Source organism: Microtus pennsylvanicus, chromosome 4 (assembly GCF_037038515.1).
Source record: "Microtus pennsylvanicus isolate mMicPen1 chromosome 4, mMicPen1.hap1, whole genome shotgun sequence".
NCBI lineage: Eukaryota > Metazoa > Chordata > Mammalia > Rodentia > Cricetidae > Microtus > Microtus pennsylvanicus.
In genome coordinates, this window is record NC_134582.1 from 18,508,914 (window position 1) to 18,536,369 (window position 27,456).

Here is a 27,456-nt window from a genome sequence, read left to right on the forward strand (position 1 = left end):
CGTCTGTCAGTCCGCACCGTTTGAAAACAGTTCGTTGTGCCGCCGCGGCAGCCGGGTTCCCGCCCTGCCCGGTCTGACGCGATCGCGCCGCCGCGCCGCTTTGTGCTCCGCCCGCCACTGATGCTGAGTGTTCGGGACGACGGGCTCCGCGTTTGCATTGTCTGAGGCGGCCGCGAGGCGCCAGAGTCGGCATGTCGCTGCCTCCGGAGAAAGCCTCGGAGCTGAAGCAGCTCATCCACCAGCAGCTGAGCAAGGTGAGGAGCGCGGGCGGACCGGCCCCGAGCTCGGTTCCGGGCTCTCGGTGGGGACCCGAGCTAGGGCAGTGGACCCGGCCGGGGCGGGCCAGCATCTGCCGGGTGGGAGACGCGCAGGGAGCGCTGAGGGCTCTGCAGCCGGCTTGTGGACGGAGGCGATCGCTGGTGGTTTCCTCAGATTCATGGAGAGGCGAGAAGTCAGGGTTTTAGGCAGGAACCCCCCACTCTGCGAGACGAAGCTGGGAGACGTGGAGAAAGAAGCGCGAGTTTCAGCCAGCGGCGCTCGGCGGCTGCCTGTAAGCTGAAGTAATAAAGCCTCTTTATGGTGCGTTCGTGCGCCAGGCTGTGTGCCGAGTCGCTAGCTTCTTTTGTCGAATCCTCTAGACAGTCTTGCTTTTCCATCGTCCAGGCAAGGAAACAGAGTGGCAAATAACTTTAGAGTTGCAAGTTGAATAAGCGGTCGCTTTCGGTTCTGCCTCCTTCCAGGTTTGTGTTCTTTTGCTTCTGAATCTCCACTCCTTTTCTAAAGATTTGTTTTCATTGAATTATTTGTGGGCAACCAGCAATAAAGTTAGTTTATAACCGGTTCAGATTGCTTCTAATATCTTGCTCAAAAGTTGCACATCTTAAAAGCTTGCTTTTATTGGCATTTGCCTGTAGTCTTAGAAGCCTCAAACTCTAGAAGCGTATTTAACTGCTTTATAATGCTGTAAATCGTAATGTGTGTCCTCTCCACAGATGGATGTCCATGGCAGAATCAGAGAAATTCTTGCCGAGACTATACGAGAAGAATTGGCACCTGATCAACAACATTTATCAACAGAAGATCTGATCAAAGCTCTTAGACGTCGAGGAATCATTGATGATGTGATGAAAGAACTTAACTTTGTGCCTGTGAGTAGTTTTCTAGGCAAACACATTGAAAGTATTAATATTTGCTTATAGGGCCCATAATTGGGGCTCTTCTTTTGTAAAAGTACTGTAAGTTCATTCTGTCTAGTAATAGCCATTTTTCTCAGGGTTTTTTTGTTTTTGTTTTTCGTCCCAGGGTTTATCTGTGTAGCCCTGGCTGTCCTGGAACTCGATCTGTAGACCAGTCTGGCGTCTGCCTCCTTGTGCTGGATAAAGAGCATACGCTACCACTACCCTTCCAGTTTTCTTAGTTTTTTAAAAAGACTTGTTTGTGTGGTTGTTTTTCCCACATGTGAGTCTGTACCACTTGCCTGCCTGATGTCCACGGTGGTCTGAGAGGGCTTTACAGAAATGGAGTGAACACCCTCGGGTGTTAGGAATTGAACCCAGGTCTTCTGTGAGAGCAACCAGGGCTCCAAACCACTGAGTCAGCTCCTGTAATATTCTTTCTTTGGGTGTTTTGTTGTTGCTTTTTCTTTTCCGGGCAGGATTTCTTTTTTTTTTTTTTAAATATTTATTTATTTATTATGTATACAATATTCTGTCTGTGTGTATGCCCGAAGGCCAGAAGAGGGCACCAGACCCCATTACAGATGGTTGTGAGCCACCATGTGGTTGCTGGGAATTGAACTCAGGACCTCTGGAAGAGCAGGCAATGCTCTTAACCTCTGAGCTATCTCTCCAGCCCCCAGGATTTCTTTGTGTACCACTAGCTATCCTGAAATTTGCTATGTAGACCAGGCTAGCCTTGAACTCAGATCCTAATTGCTGGAATTAGAGGCATGTGCCGTGACAGCCCAGCTTTTTTTCTAAGGTTTTAAGTGGGCCCCACCATGAGTTGGCAGATAGTGCTGATGGGATGGGAGGAGTACACATCTTCCTTTCTCTGAAGTGGCAGAAACTCCTCCTGTTACTCTGTGGATCTGTCATTTATTCAGTTAGGTCTGTTTTTAAAACAGATACACTTAGAAAATTCCTTAAGAAAAGAACTGACTACATAACCCCCTCAAATCTCCGTACAAGTAGGTCAGTAGTGGGATGTATCCTGGTGCACTCAGTAAGTAGGCCTTATTTTGAAAATGAGGCAATAATGAGAAACTGTGGCCTCAATACAGGAATAATATCCTATTAAAAATAGGATGGACTCATACCCGAGAGAATTGGGTACATTAATACACTGTCATCTTTTGGGTTTTGAGGTTTGTTCTAAAAACTGACCTATTAACAGCCTCTGCTTCACGAATGTTACTTTTTATATTTTTGTTCGTTTGTTTTTGTTTTGTTTTTCAAGACAAGGTTTCTCTGTAATTCTGGCTGTCTTTGAACTTGCTCTGTAGACCAGGCTGGCCTTGAACAGGGAGAGCTGCCTGCCTCTGCCTTCCAAGTCCTGGAATTAAAGGTATGTTCCGCCATCAGGTGGCCGAATGCTACTTTTTAAAAAAAAATCAATTCCTTGTGGAATGTTTTTGGATTATTTTTTTCTTTTTTTTAAAATATATTTATTTATTTATTATGTATACAATATTCAATATTCTGTCTGTGTGTATGCCTGCAGGCCAGAAGAGGGCACCAGACCCCATTACAGATGGTTGTGAGCCACCATGTGGTTGCTGGGAATTGAGCTCATTGAACTCAGTACCTTTGGAAGAGCAGGCAATGCTCTTAACCTCTGAGCCATCTCTCCAGCCCCCCCCCCTTTTTTTTTTGAGACATTGTCTCACTATATAACTCTGACTGTCCTGGAACCTACTAAGTAGACAAGGCTGGCCTTGAACTCAGGGATCCACTTACCTCTGTCTCCTAAGTGTTGGGAGAAATGGTGCATGCCTCTGTTCTTGGAAACCAAATGTTATATAGGGTTTAAAGGAAGTTTAGCCTTGTTTAAGGTAACGGTTTGTTTTTAAGGCCAGGCTTGGTGATGCACACCTTCATTAGCTCCATCACTCAGGAGGTGGACAGATCTCTGTCAGTTGGAGGCCAGTCTGATCTTCATAGAGACCCCGCAGGAAAGCCAGAGCTATAAAGAAAAAAACTACTCGCAAAACTACAACAACAAAAACTCTTTAAAAGAAAATTGTGAATGGCAAGATTTAAATGAAGACAATTGAATTCCTTCATTTTAGACTTTTACCACTTAGATCTCTTTTATGCAGCTATTTTTTAAAATTTATTTATTATGTATACAGTGTTCTGCAGAAGAAAGCACCAGATCACATTATAGATGGTTGAGAGCCAAATATGGTTGCTGAAAATTGAACTCAGGACTTCTGGACGGGCAGCCAGTGTTCTTAACCTCTGAGTCATCTCTCCAGCCCCTTATGCAGCTATTTTAATTTTAATTAAGCTAGGAAAAAAAGGCTTTGATTTGTTTCCAATCTGTATGATTTTACTTTTGAGGCAGTATGATCTAATCTCTTGCTCTTCTTTATGAAGGAGCCTGATCCTATGGTGTTTTGTTCTTCCACTGCCATCTTCTTAACCAGAATTCTTATTTTCTAATTTGTATTTTTCTTTGCTTTTCTAGGAGAGTGTTGATCAAGAACTCTCTTCTCCAAAGCAAACTGTTGCTTTTGATAAGCAATCAACATTAAAAAAAAGTATGTATATACATAAATATTTTTAACATAAACTTGGTTATGGTTGGTAATGGATATGCTGTAGTGTTTGGCATTTGGTTTCAAGTTTTTCTTTTCAAAATGAAGTACTTAGTTTACCTAAAACTTAGATACCATTTTGTATAAAGTATATGATATACAGTACTGTTGAACCAAAATAAGGAACATTGATTTATTATGTCTTAATGATACATTTTATAAGAACTGGTAGTATACCAATTCCGGCATTTGGGAGGCAGAGGCAGGTGGATATCTGTGAGTTTGAGGCCAGGTGTATATAGTGAGTTTCAGGAGAGTCAGGGATACACAGAGAGACCCTATCCCAAAAACAAAGAATGAAAACTATATGTGCTTGCTTTTTTAGTGGTGAAATAATTATTTGACAAATACAGTTACAAAGTTGATAATGATCTCAGTTTGTGGAGGTGATTATATGCTTAATAAACAGCTAAAAAGCAAAGATACACCTGACCTTGGCTTTGATTCTCTCAGTCATATCGAAACTATAAACTCAGTAAAGAATATCATAGATTTCTCCTTACCATAACACAAATGATTCTGCTACATCGTAAATTTGGCGGTTTATTTATGTCAAAGTCTTTATTTCTGTCACGCGTTTCTAATGTCTTGATCACGTTCATTCAGTTATTGGCAGTTTCCTCATATGTTGCTACACTTTGCAGCTAATATTGATCCAACACGGAGGTATCTTTACCTTCAGGTTTTGGGTGGAAAAGCTTTCTTGGAACATCTGCAAGAACCGGAGCCTTTACCAGGACAAGTTTGTTCAACTTTTACTTTATGTTTACATTATCGGAACCAGCGCTTTCGTTCAAAACCTGTTCCATGTGCTTGTGAACCTGATTTCCATGATGGCTTTTTGCTTGAAGTTCACAGAGAAAGTTTAGGTAAGAAACTGTAAAGATACCTAGCTACATTTGTTTGCTTTTTATTGCAGAACAGCTGCAACGGCTTCTGCTATAGAGAGATTGTCAACCCGGCCTGATGGCTCAACTTTTAATCCCAGCTCTCAGCACAGGGACAGTTAGATCAATGCGTTCCATAGCGAGACAGACCTTGTGGGGTGGGGGAGAAGAGAGATTGATTATGATAGATAAGTATCTCTAGTTTTTGGTTTAAGTTAATTGCTCGTATCTGTCATGTACATAGTCTTTTGTACCTTCAAGTACTGGACTTGCAAGTGTGTGTCACCACACTAGTTTTGTAATTTAAAGTTTGAATCTGGTTGTGGTAGTTCATGTTTATAATCTCCTAACACTTGGGAGTTTTAAGCAGCAGGGTAAGCTCAGTCAGGAGGATTTCAAGTTGGAGGTCAGCCTGGGCTACAATAGTGAGACCATGTCTCAAAAACACAAAACATAAAGAAAGTCAAAGTTGGACTGGAGAGATGGCTCAGAGGTTAAGAGCATTGCAGCTCTTCCAAAGGTCCTGAATTCAGTTTCCAGCAACCACATGGTATCTCACAACCATCTGTAATGAGATCTGGTGCCCTCTTCTGGCCTGCAGGCAGGACACTGTATACATAGTAAACAAATAAGTCTTTAAAAAAAAAGTCAAAGTTTATACAATGTATCAATGTATTAGATATATTTTACTCATCAACCTAAAGTCATAAAGCAATTAAAATTGCAGAAGTCTACATAAATAATATAATGCCTTTTAAAGATGCCTCAAAGTTTTTGGTTTTTTGAGACAGGTTTTCTCTGTATGACAATTCTTGCTGTCTTGGAACTCACTTTGTATGTAGACCAGGCTGGCCTTGAACTCACTGCTATCTGTCTGCCCAGTGATGCTGAAGACAAACCTAAGGCCTTAACCATAATAGTCAAGAACTCTACAAATTGAGCTATAGCCAAGTCCTTTGTGATTTTCTTATTTCTTCCTATAAAATTGTTGTTGTTGTTGTTTTCAGTGTAGGATTTCTCTGTGTAGACCTGGCTATAGTAGAACTCACTCTGTAGGCCATTCACATTTTATAGGGAGGGCGCCAGACCTCTTTACAGATGGTTGTGAGCCACCATGTGGTTGCTGGGAATTGAACTCAGGACCTTTGGAAGAGCAGGCAATGCTCTTAACCACTGAGCCATCTCTCCAGCCCCTTATAGGGAGGACAGCCTAGTGGCAAGCATTTAAACCCAGCCTTTGGGAGGGAGGTGGATCTTTGAGTTAGAGGTCAGCCTGGTCTAGAGTTCCAAGGACAACCAGGACTACACAGAGAAACACTGTCTTGAAAAAAAAAAAAACTAGAAAAGAGAGAGAAAATGCTAATGGGGGTGGTGGCTGGGAAGATGGTTTTAGCTAAAGCTCCTGCTGTACAAGCCTGATGGTCTGAGTTTGGTTCCAAAATTCACCTGGTGGAAGGAGAGAACCACTCCTGCAAGTTGTTCTTGACTTCTATTTAAGTGCTGTGGCACAGCATACCCCACACACGCACACGCGTACACTCACCAAAACTTTCTAAAATGTTAATGAACCCCGGGTGGCGGTGGTCCATGCCTTTAATTCCAGAATTCAGAAGTCTGAGGCAGGTGGATCTCTGTGAGTTCTAGGACAGCTAGGACTGTTACACAGAGAAATCCTGTTTAGAAAAACCAAAATGAAAAAAAAGAAAAGAAAATTGTTAATGGGCTCGGCAGTTGTGGCACATGTCTTTAATCCCAGCACTTGGGAGGTAGAGGTAGGGGCATCAAACATCTGGCATTTGTGTGAGCTCTGAGGATCTGAGCTCTGGTCCTCTTGGTTGTGCTGTATATATTTGAACCTTTGAGCTATCTCCTTGGACCCTGGATCTTTCAGATTTATCTTTTTTTTTTTTTAAACAATTATTTATTTATTATGTATACAATATTCTGTCTGCGTGTATGCCTACAGGCCAGAAGAGGGCACCAGACCTTCATTACAGATGGTTGTGAGCCACCATGTGGCTGCTGGGAATTGAACTCAGGACCTTTGGAAGAGCAGGCAATGCTCTCAACCTCTGAGCTATCTCTCCAGCCCTCTTTCAGATTTATATAGAAAATACTGTAGTAATTTCTGGAGTTGAAGAATGAAGTAATTTGAGGATTAATGATGACATATGTGTTTATTTTAATACTTATTTTTATGTGTGTAGTTGTTGTGCCTGCATGTATGTATGTTTGTGCCCAATGTGCAGTGCCTACAGATGCTAGGAGAGGACATGAGATCCCCTGGAACTGCAGAGAGTTGATAGCTACCATGTCCGCACTGAGAATTGAACAAACATCCTTTGCAAAAGCAAGTGCTTTTAGCCACTGAGCCATCTGCCCAGTCCCCTGGATTTTTAGGTTTCTCTTTTTGGTGTGTATGTGTTTGTTTTGTTTTTTGTTTTTTAAAGATTTATTTATTTATTATATATACAACATTCTGCCTGCACCAGAAGAGGGTGCCAGATTTCATTTTAGATGGTCGTGAGCCACCATGTGGTTGCTGGGAATTGAACTCAGGACCTCTGGAAGAGCAGCCAGTGCTCTTAACCTCTGAGCCATCTCTCCAGCCCTGTGTGTATGTATTTTTTTGAGATGGATCTCACTGTGTAGCACTGGCTGGTCTTGAACTCACAGATTCTCTCACCTTTACTTCCAGAGTGCTGGGAATGAAGGTGTGTGCCACCTCACTTAGCTGATGGCCTTTTCTTCTGTAGTACCATATAATATAATACATTCTTTTGAAGAATAGACTTTTCATGGGTCAGAAAGCACTGTCTACTGTCTGTAACATAACTAAATAACTTCTAAATAACTCGTCCAATCTGTCAGTCCTGTCAAACATCAGTCACAGAAATGGCATGGTATTTTCCCCCGATCCTGGCATACTTTCAGAGATATCACCAAATTATTTCATTGTATGTAAGATTATTTGGTATACTTTTCAGTAAAAGTGTGTGTGTGTGTGTGTGTGTGTGTGTGTGTGTGTGTGTGTGTGTGTGTGAGTACCTGAGTGCTCTTGTGTGCACACATGTACACTTGGTGCTGAGTATGGAATTCAAGGCCTTGGGCATGCTAGGCAATCACTACCACTTAGCTACATCCTCAGCTTGTGAAATGATTCTGTGTTCCTAAGTAATATGTAATATAGTGTATATTTTCTTTGGTTTGTGTTGCTAGGTGATGGAACTAGAATGGCTGATTCAACAACAATGTTATCGATAAGTGATCCAATTCATATGGTGCTGATCAAAACGGACATATTTGGTGAGACCACGCTAGTGGCTTCCTATTTTCTGGAATGGAGATCAGTTTTGGGCTCAGAAAATGGAGTGACCAGTCTGACCGTGGAACTTATGGGTGTAGGTATGATGATTAGTTGCACTCTCGCCTTTTTATAAATACTGATTGTCTGTAAATACATTTTATGTCGTGTGAAGGGCTTTACAGGAGGGAGACCTTAAAACAGGCCTTCATGAGAATTTCAGTACTGAGTTTTCTTAGGAAATAATCAGGAAGAATAATGCCACCATAGTTCTTCAGAGTCAGTCTGGCTTATCCTAAGGAATTTTTTTTTCCATTGGAAAATGAATAGAAATTTTGGAGGTTCAACATTTTTTTTTTTGTTAAATAAATATGAGGTTAAAAAAACAGGATTTTTTTAAACACATAAATATGTTTGCATAAGCTTCTTTTGTCTGTGCCCCAGAGTACAGTACATCACCCTCACTACAGTGGTTCTTGCGGGGAGGTTACAGGTTATTTTGTTTTTGTTTGTGGATGGAATCTCACAGTGTATCCTAGGTTGTCCTTGAGTTCCCTATATAGAACAGTTGGCCTGCCTCATGCTATGATTATTGGCTATACCATCGTGCCACCTTCATATCAATGGTCATTGATGAATGAGTAGATGTTCCTCTAGTCCCTTACAGTGGAGAGGTAACATTTGAAAGGTGATAACTTGTTCATTGTCAGTAACAATGAATAATACAAGGTAGAGATTGTACATTATCTTCTTATTTCCTTCTTTTGCTTACTGCCTACTTTTAATATATGTTAGCTCATAAAACATATATTATGAGCTAACAATGACCTACTAATGTTTTATCTATACCATATTGTGGAATTGCATTGGTGTTACAAGTTATCCATACAAGTTGAACGTGGGGCTAGCGTGATGGCTCAGTGAGTAAGATGCTGCACAGGTGGAAGAAGTGAGTTTGTACCCTAGCACCCACATAAAAGGCTGGGCATGGTGACATGCATCTGTAACCCCCAACCCTTGATGACAGCGAAGACATGCAGATCCTGGGAGCTCACTGCCCAGCCAGTCCAGCTAATTGGTGAGCTCCAGATTCAGTGAGAGACTTTGTCTCAAAATCTAAGGCTGAGAGCAATTTAGTAGAAGGGACCCAGCTGCAGCCTCCGGTCTCCACACATGTGAGTGGGCAAAGCCATTTACATAATGTGTATGCACTCATATAAAGAAAAGAAAAGCTAAATTTGGTCAGTAAGGCCTTAGTAATTTGGAATTTAAGTCAGACTCAAAATATATCTGTATTTAAATAAGAAGACCTAAAGTTCTCTTTACACATGAAATTTTTTATAAGTGATTTCCAGTTCTTGTCTTCAAAAATAGATAGGCCTGGGCCTGGAGAGATGGCTCAGTGGTTGAGAGCACTGACTGTTTTTCTAGAGGACCCATATTCAATATATAGCACCCACAGAATGGCTCACTACTAACTGTAGTTAACTGCAGTCCCTGGGGATCTGACCTTCAAGGGCACTGCATTCATAAGATGCACAGGGTGCACAGATAGATATTCATGCAAACACTCATATCTGGAAAATAAAAAATTCAAAATCAACAAAAATGGGCCTAATGTGATAATCATAACAATGACCTGGGAATAAGTATATGCCAATTTGCTTAAAAAATACTAAATAGTCATATATGTGTGTGAATATATATATGTATATATATATATATATATAAAATCATGGGTTGAAAACATGATGTGATAAGAAATGATAGATGGAATTACTGTATATAATAAAAAGTATGAATGCATTCTGATTTTCATTGAGACAGAACAGGTTCTTAACAATTGCTTTTGTTTTGTACTTAATGTAATGTCAAGTTAGAATTATGTACTTAAAGATATAAATTTAAGAATTCCAAATTTATGAGGTCAGAAAAGTTCCTTAAAGTGCTTTTAGAAAGCTAAGAATATATTTAATGTTAAAGTACGTGCTTTAGTAAAAAGTAAAAATCATTTTAAGAATTTTGATTCATTTTTAATATGACTATTAAGTGTAATGTTGAGTATTACCTCTCTACTTAGGTGATAAAACACCTTACTCCTAAAGTATTTTGGTATAGTCTTGAAAGTTCTATATTTTAAATAAAGTTTTTAAGTAGAATTTTAAATATTTATTTGTATTTATAGGCACAGAATCAAAAGTTTCTGTGGGAATTTTAAATATAAAACTTGAAATGTACCCACCACTCAACCAAACACTATCTCAAGAAGTAGTGAACACACAGGTAAGCCAGTTTTTCTTCTTTGTACATTTGCTTTAGTTGTAGGAAATATTTACTCTAAAAACTATTTCTTTTTTTAGAAAAAAAATATATATACATATATATATCATTCCTGTTTAGATTTGTACTAAAACTTTTCCGAAAGGGATGGGAAAAGAATTTTAAAGCTTGGACTGGTGAAGCAGTAGTAGTGTTTGCTAAGTATATACGAGGCCCCGGGTTGATCAAACTGTAGGACCTCAAGTGTGATGGGGGAGAGACACAAAGTTGAAGGACATAGGAGGAGCATCGTGGGGCGGTATTTTAAAAAGTTTTATTGCATTTGCTTGTGTTTTCTGTGCATTGGGAGTGGGTGGGTATATGTGTAAAGTTATATTGTATAACTTTCAGGCGTGGGTGCCGCCATTCCACCATGTGCACCCCAGGCGTCAAGCTGAGGTTATTAGGCTTTTGTGGGTAGATACCTTTGCCTGCTGAGCCTCGCTCATTTCATAGACATTTCCAGAGAGCTTGGTTTCTGTATAATCCTCTGTAGAACGCTTGGAGACTTTCTCTCCTGCTGGAATCCAGCCTTGGCTCAAGTTCAGGTCCTGATATGGGAAGGGGTGCAAGGAAAAATTTGATCACCAGATGGACTGCACAACTTTGAGCTGTTTTTATTTATACTTTAACAGCTTGTTTTGCCAGGCTTACATAAACAGTTTTATTATTAGTTTCTATTTTTGACTACTAAGAATTACATCGTAGTCATCATAAGAGCCCCCTTGTTCCCCTTTATGCTTCCCCAAACACATTTTCTCATCCCCTGCATAATCTCATTCTAGACTTAGAGTTCAGCTTTTTGCAAACTTAACTTAATTTCGAAGTAGGCACATCCTGCTCTTGAAGCACTTATGCCAGCTGACAGCTTCCTTCAGTTACAGAGTTAAAAGGTTAGAGCCATGGGTACATTGCTCTAAGAAGAACAATATTTGAATCCGAGCAATTGTTTTCTTATCTGAGATATGACTTTATATTGTGCATGGTAGTGCATGTCTTTAATCTCATCACTCAAGAAGCAGAGACAGGTGGAGCTCTGAGTTCAAGTTCCAGGATAGCCAAGGCTACACAGAGAAATCCTATCAATATATATATATATATATATTGCACATATAGTTACGTGACCTATAAGAGGGTCCTATTTATCTCAGTCTCTGTAAGAGGCAGACTTTGATAAGGCATTCCTTTCATATCCCGCCATACTATTCTTCTTCCACCACTTTATTCTCTCTCTCTCTCTCCTGTGTATGGTTAATGTGGATATAGTCATCCTATATTTTGATTGCATTTTTTTTCTCTATTGAGTCAGAAAAGTTCTCTGGGGTAGGAATTGCAGTTAGTAATTCAATATAACGAATTTTGTTGGAGGGGCCGCTTATTTGTCCCTGGCTGTTCAGCCCTAAAATAATCACACAGAAAACATGTTATTTAAATCACTGCTTGGCCCATTAGCTCTAGCTTCTTATTGGCTAACTCTTACATATTAATTAACCCATCTCCATTAATCTGTGTATTGCGACATGGCAATGGCTTACTGGCAAAGTTCCAGCATGTCTAATTCTGGCTGCAGCTCCATGGCATCTCTCTGACCCCGCCTCCTTTCTCCCAGTATTCACTTTAGTTTTCCCTGCCTAGCTCTGGTCTTTTGCCCTATCACAGGCCAAGATAGTTTCTTTATTCATTAACCAATAAAAGTAACACATAGACAGAAGGACCTCCCATACCAGAATTTTAGAAGCATTAACCCTCTGCTGAATCTTAGGGGAACATTTGAGAAAGAATGGAGTTATCAGGGAAAATTACAGCTGTCCCATGTGTGACTGACAGAGTGAAACTGAAAACTGCCAAAAGAATCAACAACACAATGAAAGAGAAAAGAGCCTGCAAGCCGTGTGAATCCAGCAGTGTCCTGAGCTGCCCCACAGTCCACTGGTCTTTGCCCAGCGAGAGATGGCCTCCGTGGGCTTTGCTTTGTGCAGAGACCCGTTGGACAGTCATTCATACATACGCTGATCAGAGGCGAGGCTGCACAGCCCCGATACTCTCCTAACTCCACTGTCAGGTCTCAATAGTTACTTCCTGGGTTTTGTAAGATCAACAGTTTTCTCAGTCCCTTGAGTTGGATTTCTGTTTCGTTGGGTTTCGGTTGCAGCTGTGGCTCTCTGCTGTCTTGTGGAATAATTCTCCTTAACTTTAGTACTTTAGTACTTTAGTAAAGAGTATACTTTATACTCTTCAGTACTTTAGTCTTGGATGGTCTAGACTTTCTCCCTCTCCTTTTCCCTTCCTTTCTTCCACCCATCCCCTCTATACTGGGCATCAAACCCCAGGGCCTTGCAACATGCTAGGCAACAGAGTCTTGTTATTTGTTAGTCTTTTAATTTCTTAATTTTATTGCTCTTTTACTTTAAGAAATGTAATTTACCTATTTGCTATCCTAGAGATTGAATTGAGGGCCCTATGCATGGTAGACAAGCACTCTCCCACTGAATTATAGCCATAGCCCTTTAAATTTTTATTATCATGTATGTGTGTATATATTATTTATAAAACTATATAATATATAAACAAATTATTTTATTTTTTTAAGAGTGGATTTCTCTGTGTACCCCTGGCTGTCCTGGAATGCACTCTGTAGGCCAGGCTGTTCTTGAACTCAGATCTATCCCCCTGCCTCTGCCTCTGCCTCTGCCTCTCAAGTGCTGGAATTAAAGGTGCATGTCACCATCACCTGGCTCAAATAATTACTTTAATTACAATTTATTTTGTTGGGATTTTTTGTTGTTGCTGTTTTGAAACAGGAGGGTCTAGTTTCTAAGTTTGTTGTTGTTTTTGAGCTGGGAATTGAACCCAGGGGTTTATGAATTGTATATTTACAACATCTTATATTTAGGAGTCTGGAGATAGTGAGTAAACAAAATGCCAGAAACAGAAAGTGCTAAATGGAAAAATTACTGCAGGGTAATATGTGTTAGAATAGTTACTGGAGGCCAATTTAGGACTGTGCTAGAGTGATATCTGAACTGCAAGAAACATTAATTAGTATTAGTAATTCCAAAGTTGGGTCTATATGTTCCAGATAGTGGGAGCAACAGCCTTGAGCAAAGGCTTGTAAGGATGGGAAAGAGAAAATGAGACCAGGCTAGAGTCAGAATACTCAGGCAGGTAGTTTTCAGTATGGTAGAAGGTGATTGACCTGCTTTATTATTTAAAAATATGAGCCGGGCGGTGGTGGCACACGCCTTTAATCCCAGCACTCGGGAGGCAGAGGCAGGCGGATCTCTGTGAGTTTGAGACCAGCCTGGTCTGCAAGAGCTAGTTCCAGGACAGGCTCCAAAACCACAGAGAAACCCTGTCTCGAAAAACAAAAAAAAAACAAAAAAAAAAATGCGTTCTGTGCAGGAAAGGGCCACTTAGAGAGTATTGTATGAATAATTGAAGTGCTTCTAAAATCTAGGAAATGTTGATTTGTTTGCAAATAAGTCAATGATAGTTCAGTTTCATATATGGTAGCAGGAATGGAGAACAGTAGATTGTTTTAGTAATTTGGGAAATTTTATAAAAATTTAATTTTTTTTTTTTAATCAAGCTTGCCTTAGAACGTCAGAAAACTGCAGAGAAAGAACGATTATTTCTGGTGTATGCTAAGCAGTGGTGGAGAGAGTATTTGCAAATTCGACCCTCACATAATTCACGGCTGGTAAAGATTTTTGCACAGGTTTGTAAATTGTTAGAAAAGTTTCATGCTTGTGTTTGATGTAAATATCTAATTTGCATTTGAAAAATACTTATTTACATTCCCCAGATGAATGTTGATTTCTAAAATAGTTATCTTTTATTGGCTACGTCAATGGCATAATACATTTTTTTACTTGAAATATACCTTTTTATGATACTTAATATTGATTAAAAATTTGGATACTTTATGGCTTATATCCAAATATAGCCCTAAGACAGAACAAGGGCTCTAGATGTACATTGTGTTTCTTAGTTTTTACAAAACAAAGTGAAAAACAGTACTAAATGCCATCAAGATGGCTCGGTGAGTAAGCACTTGCTGTGCAAACTGGCAGCCTGAGTTTAATCCAGAATTCATATGAAAATAAAGGTAAAAAGGAAGACCAGCGCCACAGAGTTGTTCTCTGACCTGTGCACATGGTCACACACATTACATACACACAGTAGTAAAAATAATATTTTAAAAACAATACTAAGTGCATTAATTGTGTATAACCAATATTTCCAAACCAGTGTTAACTGCACAATTTCAGCTGCAGATGCACCTTGGCTCACAGCGCAGGTTCACGTTTATGAACTTGTTAGGTTGAAAGTGCCATTAGTACAGCTGAGCTGCCCTGTTGTGTCTTAGCAACAATACACTAAGGGATATCAGTTGTTTACCTTTGCAGTCAGGTGGCACACTGGAACAGTGGCTGCCCATTCAAGAAATATTACATGCTCCATTTTACTAGTCTAAAGTATAGTTTCTACTTAGTATATACGTATAACTTCCAAGGAACAGATCAAATAGTTTATGTCGTTTCTGTGCAGTGTTAGATTATTTTGATATAAGTGTTTCAGATGATAGCAATCATGTACATTACATTCCCTAATCATTGGAACAGACTACAGATAGCTTCATTTCTAGATAGGGAGCTTGATATTTCTAGATAAGAGTCCTAAATTAGCATTGGCGTGAAGGAGAAAAATTGCTTCTAACTTTACATAGTATTGTCCTTGCTAAGGTATGGGATTGTATTGGGCAGGTGCTATGTAGAAGTGCATCAGCGTTTCTAAAAATTGAGCAGCAGTGTTTCTATTGCCTGAGTTAGGTTTTATCCTGTCAGAGCATCTTATATCATTTCCAAAATTTAATCACAAGTGGCTCCTTCACTTTGCTATATTAGTAATCACAGTGTTAAGAAAAATGTAGGCTTTGTTAGTACCAATTCTAAAAATATGGTGGTAGGCAATTGTCAGACAGCTTTGCATTCTTAGTAGTTATTCAGCATAATTGTTAACATGCATCCCCTTCGGGGCATGGTAGCTCACACCTCTACTTGACGCTTGAGAGGCAGATGCAGGGAGGTGAGTTCAAGGCCAGCCAAGGCTGTACATGATGAGACCCTGTCTCAAAAATAAAATAAAATATAAAATCATAAATGCATCCTGTGTTTAGAATATATTGTATTTTCCTAAAATGTTTTTCAAATTCTACTTTCAGTTGATTATCGTCAATCAGTCAAAAATATTTTAATATTTTGCCTGGGTATAAAGTTGTGTGTGTTAATATGAAAGATTACTTCATCCTTGATTTAGAACCCTTTCCTTCCCTTAGTTGCCTGCCGACCCTTTTTCAGAGCAGTTCTTGAGTAGCACAAGCTTTGGAGTCAGACAGCTTAGACCTTAAAAACCCTGGCTTCAGGGCACACCTTTGATCCCAACACTCAGGTGGCAAAGGCAAGTGATCTCTGAGTTCGAGGCCAGCCCGATCTACAGAGCGAGTTCCAAGATAGCTAGGGCTACACTCTTGTCTTACAAAACAAAACAAAACCTGGGTCCATTGTATAATGGCTATAGTTTGTTTCATTTATGAAATGAGTATAAATACACTTTATAAGAATTTAAATGAGGTTAACTCTTGGTAGTCTAGTACTAGATGCAAGTTATACACTCAATAAATGGTGCCCGGAATTATCTACAGTGTAATAGAAAGATGTGACTCTTGGGATGACTAACTTGTTGCAGATAATATTTTCCCCTTCTTCCTCCAGGATGAAAATGGGATAAATAGACCAGTCTGTTCCTATGTTAAACCACTTCGAGCGGGACGGCTTCTGGATACTCCGAGGCAAGCAGCACGATTTGTCAATGTTCTTGGTTATGAACGAGCCCCTGTTATTGGAGGAGGTGGCAAACAGGAGCAGTGGTGCACTCTGCTGGCTTTTCTCTGTAGGAACAAGGTATCATATACACATAACAAATAGCAATATCCATTATCATAAGTATTTTTGATTTATAGCATGCTTATAATTTACTTGAAAACATACATATTACCAACTTGAACAAGTCAAATCTTACCACTATTATCTGTAACATTTACATGTCAGCACTTAAAGCCTACCATCTTTATTTTTGTATGAAATTCCATTTGTTATTATTTATTTATTTATTTGTTTTTTGTTTTTTGAGACAGTGTTTCTCTGTAGCTTTGGAACCTGTCCTGGAACTAGCTCTTGTAGTCCATGCTGGTCTCGAACTCACAGCAATCCGCCTGCCTCTGTTTCCCGAGTGCTGCGGTTAAAGGCATGTGCCACTGCCACCCGGTGAAATTTTATATTTAATAGAATGTTATTCCTTTAAGATAGAGTCTCAGACCTACAGAGTTCCAGAACAGCCAGGACTATACAGAGATACCCTGTCTCAAAAAACAAAAAAATAAAGGAACAAAAATCTATAAACAATAATTATGAGATAAATTCTTGGATTTCATGGTATTCATTTTTCTTCACTATGTATTGGTGATTGCCTGCATTTTTTTTTTTTTTTTTTTTTTTTTTTTTTTTTTAGTTTTTCGAGACAGGGTTTTTCTGTAGCTTTGGAGCCTGTTCTGGCACTAGCTCTTGTAGACCAGGCTGGCCTAGAACTCACAGAGATCCGCCTGCCTCTGCCTCCCGAGTGCTGGAATTAAAGGCATGCACTACCACTGCCTGGCGTCCTGCATGTTTTTCTGTGCGTGGCACATATGTAGTACTTACAGAGGCCAGAAGGGGGCATCAGATCCCCTGGAAGTGACATTAGAGAACCGAAGTTCTCTGGATTAGCAGCCAGGGCTCTTAACTGCTGAACCATCTCTCCAGCTCCTGAAAATATACTTTTAATGGTTTCAGTAATTTAACTTAGAGTATGGGATGATTCCTAATCTTCTAAACTCTAAAAATGTTACTAATATAGTGAGCAAGTAAGACTGCTTTTACCATTTACTGTCAGTGAAACCGAAACAGACAAGTTTCTTCCCCTGCTGCTGTTTTGTAGTCATTTTGTTGGTGGTCGTGTAAACAGAGTGTACAGTCACCAAGGACAGTTCATACTGCAGAGGAAACATTTCAGTAAGAGGTTGACCTGTCAGTTGGAAAGGTTCGTTTTTTTGTTTTTCTTGGTTTCCTTTTTATTTTGTAATGTTTTTGAGACACGGTTTCTCTATGTAGTCCTAACTGTCCTGGAACTAGCTCTGTAGACCAGGCTAGCTTTGGACTTACGGAGATCCACCTGCCTCTACCCCCGAGTACTGGGACTAAAGGCATGTATGTGCCTTACTGCCAAACCCCCAAAACAAGAACCCAGCTAATGAATGCTTTCTACCCACCTTATTTCTAAAGGCTTCCAAATGAAGGACTTAGATTTTGGGTATGTATCTGGGGAAAAAAAGAACTCAATTGCAACTCATAAAAATTTAAACTTTAACTAAAAGTGTCAAGTGAATTTTATGTACTAATGTTTACTCGGTTCATGTAGCTTCGTAACAAAAGAACTAAAAAAAAGCTTAGATGGATTTTTCCATCCCATAAACATGAAAGGTTTGCTCCTGGCTTTGTAATTATTTGAGGTAGATTTAATGAGACTATACTTATTAAATCATTGTCAAATCTGTTAAAATTCACATAATGATGTAAAAGGAGAAGTTATCAGGTGCATACCAGATAGCTTAAGATACCTTTCTTAGGTTCCTGAGGGACCCAGCAGTCATAAAAATCAAGTAATTAACAAAAGTTTGACTAAGTTATACTTCTTAGAGTTGGTAAATTTCCTTCCTGCTACCATGGTCCTTTGATTAACCCAAACTAATTCTTGTAAAATGTGTTTTATGAAAGTCACCAAATAGAATTAAAATCCGACTTACAAAGCCAGATGGTGATGGCTCATACCAGCACTTAAGAGGCTGAGACAGGTGGATTGCTATGAGTTCGAAGCCAGCTTAGTCTACACAGTGAATTCCAGGATAGCCAGGACTATGTAGAGAGACCCTGTCTTGAAAAGCAAAAAACAAAACAAACAAAAAAATCCAACTTACATATGAAAATTTGTTGTGCCCTAAATCCAGTAATGACAGTTGTTCTAATCAACTAAATATACAACAGCTAAGATCCAAAATGGGATTAGCTACCCCACTATCTTTAGCCTTCAACCATAGTTGTTTATAAGTAGAATTACTTGCCACAACTTAAAACTCAAAGAACTTGACTGTACTTAAAAATAGGTTGTATTGGAGAAGATGGTGACAAACTTCTTTAGTCCCAGTGCTCAAGAGGCGGTTGCAGGGGGGTGGATCTCTGTGAGTTCAAGGCCAACCTGGTCTACAGAGCTAGTCCTAGGATAGCCAAGGCTACACAAAGAAACTCTGCCTCAAAAATGCTCCCCCCCGCCCCCTAGAATAGGTTGCATCTTTAAAATAGTTGGAAAACACATTATTTATTCAAGACAATGTTTATTGCCAAGCTGTAGTTTCTAAAGCTTCTTCTTACATATTTAAACTTAGAAAATTTCTAGTGCAATAGGAATAATGTACGTTTAACATTTTTATTTAAATGAGTAGTTGTTTTGTAAAGCAAGTTAATCACCCCTTTTAGTTTTATTTCTGTTACTGTGCTAAAATACCCTGACAGAAAGCAAGTTGGGGAGAAAGGTTACAGTCCGTCATAGCAGGGAAGTCAAGGCAACAAGAACTTAAAGCTTATATCATATCCACAGTCCAGAGCAGAAGGAAATGAATGCATGCATGGTTAGGATCCGCTAGTATTGCACAGTTCAAACTTCAGACTAAAGCCTGTTGTGCAAAATTGTTGCTTCCGCTTTTCTGGTGCCGTTTTCTGGAGCTATTCATGTGTCTTTGGGAGCGTATGCCAAAAGTAGAGCTGTCCTGTGCATGGCATCCAGATAGTGCCTGCCCTCAGTGGCCAGGGCCATGGCAATCAGCTCTAGCGAGCAAGGTAGAGTGGACACCAGGGCTCTTTATTTTGGTTTTTTTGAGGCAGGGTTTCTCTGTGTAACCCTGGCTGTCTTGGAGCTCAGAGATTGTATTATCACCATGTCATTAAAGATGCAAATAATAATTTATTCCCAATTTATCATCTTTTATATTTATTCATTGTATATATTATTTTTTCATAATTTGTAAGTATATAGATATATAGATAAAATTTTGTCTTTTTTATCCTAATAATAAACATTTTATCGTTACTTGTTCTTCTAAGCATTTTCCCAGCCTAAAATCATATACATGTACTGTTCAAGTTCATTTGCTTAATTTGAGCATTTTTTGTTTATTTACCTTTCCTCCTGAAATATTTTTTAGCTTGCTTATTCATGCCATTTATCTTTTAAATGTTCCTTGTAATTTAGAATCTTTTCACATTAGCATATTTTCTCCTTGCTTCAGATTAACATTTGACTAATAGTTAAACTTGAAACTTTTTATTGTTGTTTTTAGTTATTTAATGCAGCTGTGGATACATACTAATCTTACTTGACTTTACCTTCTAGGGTGATTGTGAAGACCACGCCAACCTGCTGTGCAGCCTTCTTCTTGGATATGGACTGGAGGCTTTTGTCTGTGTGGGGACCAAGGCTAAGGGGGCACCGCACGCATGGGTTATGACTTGTGGGACTGATGGGACCATCACGTTTTGGGAGAGTTTAACAGGGCACAGGTTAGTCAACTAAGTTTACAGCGATAGTCAAATGCACGTCTAGGAGCAGTGAGTTGAGTCCAGACGGTCGTCCTCTGGCTCCACTTGTGTTGCCAACGCATGTGTGTATTCACACATCGACATCATACATGGTAACAGTGAAGCTCTTAAACACTAAAGGAAACACAGGTGTAATTGGGCTGGGGATCAAACCCGAGGCCTTACATTTATTTGTTTTGTTTATTGATTCAAAGTGTTGGGGGTCAGAAGACAATGTGCAGAACTGATTTCTTCTACCATGTGGGTCCTGAAGCTCAAACTCAGGACAAGAGGCTTGGCAGCAAGCATCTATCTACTGAGCCATCTTGAAATTATATAAGTCTTGTTTGTTTGGCTGGTACTCTAAATTTACAGACTTTTTTACTTAATGTAACTAAGTAAATGACCTTTAAGAAAATATTATGTACTTCTAAAATATTTTTTATTATGATATTAGGAAATATATATTGGATAGTCACACCTAGTAATATATAGTTAAATTATTTTAATTATGATGATCTCTAGGATAAACTTCCTTTTTTTTTTCATCTGTTTGTTTGTTTATTTTGAGACAGGGTTTCTCTGTGTAGCCTTGGTTATTGTGGAACTCCCTCTGTAGACCAGACTGGCCTCGAACTCAGAGATCCATAATGTTGGTTTTCTAAAGGTGTTACCATGCAGATAAGGTGGAGTAACTGGGCTGGGGAGAGAAGTCAGTGGAGTGCTTGCTATGCAGGCATGAGTTCAGACCTTCAGAACTCACGTAAAACCCGAGTGTGGACATGTGCTGTAATCCCCAGATGTTGGGTGGGGAGCCAGAAGGATCCTAGGCATGCAGAGACCATCTAGTCAACCTAGAGCTGAGCTCTGGGTTCAAGGAAAGACCCCATCTTTAAAAACAAGGAAAAAAAGTAGATAGCTATAGAGACACCTGTGCAATATCAGCCTCTGGCCTCTTCATGTGCAAGTATGAGCAAGTGAGTAAGCACTCCGAGTCATCAGATTGTGATGATGCAGAGAGCAAAAGCATAGGCCAAGTGTGAGTCTTGGCAAGTAATTACAGCGTACTTTTGTGTGTGTGTGTGTGTGTGTGTGTGTGTGTGTGGCTTAGTATGATAATTGCCTTTGTAGTTTTAAAATTCTCATCGTATAAAATTATGATGTCTTTTAGGTACATCCACAAGCCTGCTAATCCTGATGGACCTCCACTTGCTGAACAGCCCAAACCATTGTACCCCTATCGAACAATTGGTTGTGTTTTCAATCATCAGATGTTCCTGGGGAACTGTCAACCCTCGGATGCAGTAGAGACCTGCATATTTGATTTGAATGATGAGTCCAAGTGGAAACCCATGAGTGAAGAAGCAATTAAGTCTGTGTGTGCTCCAGGGGCTACCACGTCTCTCCCTCCCTTCCCACCTCTGTGCGCATCCACAATTGATGCCTCAGTCACAAGCAATGAAATCGAAATGCAGCTGAGACTTCTAGTGTCAGAACACAGAAAGGTGACCAACAAAATTAGTTGTAGCTTCATGCTTTTGTTTTTACATTTTTTTCTAATTTTTTGGGGGGGAAGGGGTTCAAGACAGGGTTTTTCTGTGTAGCATTGTCTGTCTTTGAACTTGATCTGTAGACCAGGCTGGCCTCAAACTCACAGAGATCCACCTGCCTCTGCCTCCTGGATGCTGGGATTAAAGATGTGTGCCACCATGCCTGGCTAGAATTATTGTTTTATGTATATGAGTATTTTGCTTGTAGGTATGTATGTGTGGCACTTGCATTTCTGGTGCCCAGTCCAAAGCGACTTTCTAGAGCCCGTGGGACTGGATTTATGGACAATTACAACCTGCCATGTGGTTACTGGGAATTGGACTTGGTCTTCTGCAAGAGTAATAAGTCCTCTTAACCACTGAGCCATCTATCCCAACTTTTTTTTCCTTAAGTGTGTTCAATACCAGTAGTCACTCATTATTCTAGTACTGTTTTTATGAAAATTATTGTGGTGGAAACTATGGGACATAGTTGTGAGACTTAAAAATTTCCAAATGGAAAGATAGGGTAGTAGCTAAGAACATTTCTTGCTGTTCCAGAGGACTCCGGTTCAGATCCTAGAACCCATGTCCAGGGGCTCACAGTCTATCACTCCATTTCTCGGGAATCCGACAAATCTACCAAACCTTCAAAGTTATCACTTCCTCCTAGATTGAAGAATTAGAGATTTGTTCACATTCTTCAGTCAGACTGTAGTTGAATGTCACTGTTTGGATTTCCTCTTTGTGAAATAGTTTCTTCAGTTAACCAATACATTTTTAAAAAGTTTTGTTAATTTCCTTTTGTCCCCACCCCTAGGCTTTTTTCTTTTTAAGGTTTATATATTTTATGTGACAGTTTTTGTCTGCATGTATGTATGTATGTATGTACACCAGAGGTGTGCGCAGCGATCAAAAGAAGGCATCGGATTCCCATCAGAGTTAACAGGGGGCTATAAACTGCCACATGAACTCTAGGAATTGAAACTCGGTCTTCCAGAAGAACCACAAATACTTATAACTACTGAGTGACCTCTTCAGCTCTGTTCTTGTTTACTGTCTTCCACGTGGGTTGTTATATCCTCATTCTAGCTTTAATTTGTATTCCTTTAATAATAGGATCATATGTCTTGTTTATTAGCCATGTAGATATCCTTTAAAAGGGCGTTAAAGACAAGATGGCACTGATTAAAAGGATAAAATTAGCATGTTTATGTTTTTTAAAATTAATTAATTAATTTATTTTGAGACAGAATGTCACTTTCTTGCTCTGACTGGCCTGGAACTCATCCTGTAGACCAAACTGTCCTTGAACCCAGAGAGCCCACCTCTTCCTCCTAGTGCACCACCACTAGTGAGATTAACATATTTTAAGAATTTACCTTAAACTAGGCGTTGTAGTCCAATGGTAGAGTGTTTGTTAGCACACGCACACATGTGCGTACACACCTACACTGCCCAAACTTGACACTTGGACATTTATTAAAAGAAACTGTTAGGAGACCAAAGCCTTAGAGTAGTAAGTTGTTTATGACTCACAGTCAACAAGGGACTGAAATCTAAAATTTCTAGAAAAGATGTATTTCTAATGTACCTTCGGTGTTTTTAGAATCCTGTTCTTGGAGAAACTTTCCTTATTTTCCTAAAGCTGTCAGAGGCAAACTGGTTTATTATATTCCTGGACTCCCAATTACTGATAGCCTTGGCCTAGCATACTCCTGGCTCATCAGCTCATAAAGCATTCACTGTTTCCAGCATGGAATTGATGGGGAGACTCCTTAATTACACAGCTCAGATGAAAGTCCCTCCTTGTTTTCTCCTTCTCTCACGTTGCCTAGTAATTGAACAGATGAGGACAATATTGTATTGTACTATAAGCTTGTTTTCAACACAGTCCTGTGGTTTCACCGTGGTGTTCTGGTATTATGTATGAGAACTGACATAGCTAATCTGCACCTGTTAGTAATCAGGGAAATATAAGTTAAGGTCAGAATGGGGGTATCATTTCCCATTGACTTGTAGCTGAATTCCGTGTCATTAGCTAAAGTCAGTAGCACCTGTAACCCATTAGGGGACTGTGTAGGGAAAGGGTTAAGTTGATTCAGGCCTTTGAGACTCCTTTACAACAGCTAGAACCCTGAGTGGATGACAGGAAACTGTCATGGTCAGTAATCACAGAATGAAAACATTTAGAATTGTAAGACGTTTTTGATATTTGTATCTAAAGGTTTTTCTTAGTTTGTATATCAGTAGTTCACTGTGTTTACAGATGAAATCATAATTGTCTTGAGCATTCATAGAAATGTGTGTTTTAAGTTTTCTGTCAGCTGGTAGGTAGCATATTGTCTTTACCTTTTTAAAATTTTTTTTTAGATTTACTTCTTATTTTTTGTGTATGAGTATTTGCCTGCATGCCTAGTATCCACGACTTTCAGAAAGGGCTGTGATCCCTTGGAACTGGAGTTACAGATGATTGTGAGCTGCCATGTGGGTGCTGGGAATGGATCTCTGTAAGAGCAACAAGTGCTCTTAACTGTTGAGCCAACTTTCCAGCCTTGTCTTTACCTTTTAATCTCTTATAGTGTAAAAGATAGTGCCTTTTAGGATCACTGTTCAGGAAATACTTGAGGGTCATTTATTCAATTGATTTATTGACTTTGTCCCCTATCGTAGGTGAATTTATGCAGATTGTCTTACTAAACTTTTTGAGGGGTAAGGGGGACAGAATAGTTTTTTATACCCTAGGCTGGCCTCAAACTTTCTCTGTAACTGATCCTCCTGCATCCACCTCTTATGTATTGAGATTACAAGTGTGCACCTTCAAACCTAGTTTTATGTAGTTCTAGCAGTTGAACCCAGGGCTCCAAGCCTTACCAAGCAATTTAAATAAAATATAATTTCAAAGTTTATTGACATGTCTTCTATATTAGGATGATTATGTGTATTCTGTCTAATTGGTATTTGTTTTGTAGTTTTGAACTTTATACATGCTAGATAAATCATTGTATTGAATGATTTTTAGTTATTCCTAAGAAACAGAACATAATAACGTCCTCTTATTTTTATTAGTTCATTCCTAGAATAATTAATAGTAAACTGAGAAATTTTGATACCTTAAAAAAACTTCGCAATACAAAAAATTGAAATAACCCCATGTATCTTTTTGGATCACCATGACTTAGAATTCAATAGCAACACTAATTTCAGAAAGCCCACAAACATATGGAAATTAAACAGTGTTCACCTGAATCACCAATGGGTCAAGGAAGAAATAAAGGAAATAATTAAAGACTTCCTAAAATTCAGAAAAAATGACCACACGAAATACCCAAATTTATGGAGCACAATGAAAGCAGTGTTATCCCAGAGAACCTTGACAACAAAGAGATCCCTAAGAGAGACATACATTGATCCAGTCTACATAGGAAGTAGAAAAAGACAAGTAAAAGAAAAATCCTAAGTAAATTGGGAGCATGGGATCATGGGAGAGTGTAGAAGGGCAGGGAAGAAGAATGGAGGGGAATGGAGAAGAATATATAGCTTAATTAAAAACAATTTTTAAAATGTAAAATGCAAAAGAATTCTCTTCAGCTGGGCATGATGACACACACCTTTAATCCTAGCACTTGGGAGACTGAGGTGGGCAGATCTCTGGAGGCCAGCCTGGTCTACTTAGCGAATTCTGGGACAGCAAGGGCTATGTAGAAGAAACCCTTTCTTTAAAAAGAAAACCTGAAAGCTTGGGAGGCAGAACCAGGCAAATCTCTGAGTTCCAGGCCAGTCAGGACTACATGGCGAGAATTTATCTGAAAACAAACACAAATATCTGCAATCCCAGCACTCAGGAGGCATGAGCAGGAGAATCATTGTAAGTTGGAGGACATCTTTGAAGGCTAGCTAGTGCTACAAAGTCAGATTCTCACACACACACACAGACTCATCTTGAGTTGGCACATGCCTGCAATCCTAAGTGTTTGGGAGATGAATTTGAGGCCAACCTGGTCTACAAAGTGATTTCTAGAGCAACCAGGGCTACACAGAGAAAAAGTTTGGGGAAAAACAAAGCAGTAGAAAGTACATTTTTCTGTAATTGGATATTAAGATGCTAATATTTTTCACTATTTTAATTGTTACAGGATCTTGGTCTCACTACTGTTTGGGAGGATCAGCTTTCCTATCTTTTATCACCAGCTTTGGCGTCATATGAATTTGAGCGAACGACAAGCATATCTGCAGGCAATGAAGAATTTCAAGATGCTATCAGGAGGGCTGTACCTGATGGCCACACATTTAAAGGGTTTCCAATACATTTTGTGTATAGAAACGCAAGGCGTGCATTCGCCACTTGTCTTCGGTAAGGCTTTTATGGATTCATAATGAAGAAATTTATGAATTCAGCTGGGTACATTCCTTTAATCACTTAAGCTCTCAGGAGACAAAGGCAGGTAGATCTCTGTGAGTTCTAGGCCAGCCTGGTCTACAAAGTGAGCTCCAGGACAGCCAGAGCTACACAGAGAAACCCTGCCTTGGAAAACAAAAACAAACAAAAGGAATCTAGAAAGGCAATTATTCTGATCATTGCTAAGAGTGTCGGCATACATACATGGGAGTGTCTACAGTGACTTTCTCTTTAAACACATTTTCTTTTTATATAGGTCTCCTTTTTGTGAAGAAATAATCTGTTGTCGTGGTGATCAGGTGCGACTGGCAGTTCGTGTTCGAGTGTTTACCTACCCTGAATCTGCATGTGCTGTTTGGATCATGTTTGCTTGTAAATATCGCTCAGTATTATAGGACTAACATTTCCTAAGAATTACTCCTGTGTTTTATTAGAATGGTATATGACTAGCTGTGTGAAGGCTTCTTAATTTAAATTCAGCCTCTAGCTTTTGATGTCAATGTTTTGTATAGATCTGACTGGTAACGTTTTAAAATATCATGTGTGTATTTAAAAATTAAGTATAAAATATTTGTATTGAATTTAGTATAAATTAAGTGTATAATAATAAACGATACTTTCTTTTAAGGGACTCAGTTTGACTGTGAATATAAGATGTTTACATTAATAAGTAAAGAGATTTGTCTAGTGATTTAAGCCATAGTTAAATCAAATGGTCATTATTTTTCATAAATGAAAGATTATTTTACACAAATTAGGAAAAGTTAACTTCGTAATAGCTTATTTATTACATAGATGAAAATATATTTTGCTGAATTAGTATTTTTGTGGTTTACTCATGACATTAGGGATATATTTGAGGCTTTCCAGAAATTTTTTGAAGACTTTGATGTAAGAATAGGAAAAAGGGCCAAGTATGGTGGCACAGGCTTTTAATCCCACGAGAGGCCAGCCTGGTCTACATAGCAAGTTCCAGGCCAGGCAGGGCTATACAGTGAAAACCTATCTCAAAAAAAAATGTAGTATCAAAAGCATAAATATTAATAACAAGTCTCACATGAGTATGTGGGAGTGTAAATAATTTACTGATGTTATTAAAATGAATTGAGCACTTTAGAAAATACTTATTACACTTCCTAGCTACAAAGTGATTTGACTTTCTCTAAGGAGCTAATGATGAATTTGTCAAGTTTGACTGTCCATTCTTCTGTGTTTTGTTTTTGTGATACTAGAAACACAGGGCTTCCTGCATGCCAGGCCAACACTACCACTGAGCTATACCCACAGTATTTCACTATGTAGCCTTTGCTGGCCTGGAACTCACAGAGATTTGCCTGACTCTGTGTGCAGTTTCTTAGTTTAGTTGCTTTACCCATTGGTTGTCTTAAGATGTAAGTGTGTGCTAGTTCACTATCCAAATTATTTATTCTTTTCATTACCTACTATTGCAAATAAAATAACTTTATTTATTTA

General features: G+C 39.2%; 1 protein-coding gene across 1 annotated transcript; it reads left to right on the forward strand.

Moving 5' to 3' along the window:
* Positions 1 to 15: 15 nt before the first annotated feature.
* Cep76 (centrosomal protein 76) lies at positions 16 to 27,456 on the forward strand. Its single transcript, XM_075968415.1, has 12 exons — positions 16 to 254; positions 993 to 1,148; positions 3,691 to 3,763; positions 4,465 to 4,689; positions 7,927 to 8,112; positions 10,197 to 10,294; positions 13,920 to 14,048; positions 16,105 to 16,293; positions 19,871 to 20,037; positions 21,227 to 21,560; positions 25,721 to 25,938; positions 26,240 to 27,456. Exons 1-12 carry the CDS (start codon positions 192 to 194, stop codon positions 26,376 to 26,378), a joined length of 1,977 nt encoding a protein of 658 aa, XP_075824530.1. The 5' UTR covers positions 16 to 191; the 3' UTR covers positions 26,379 to 27,456.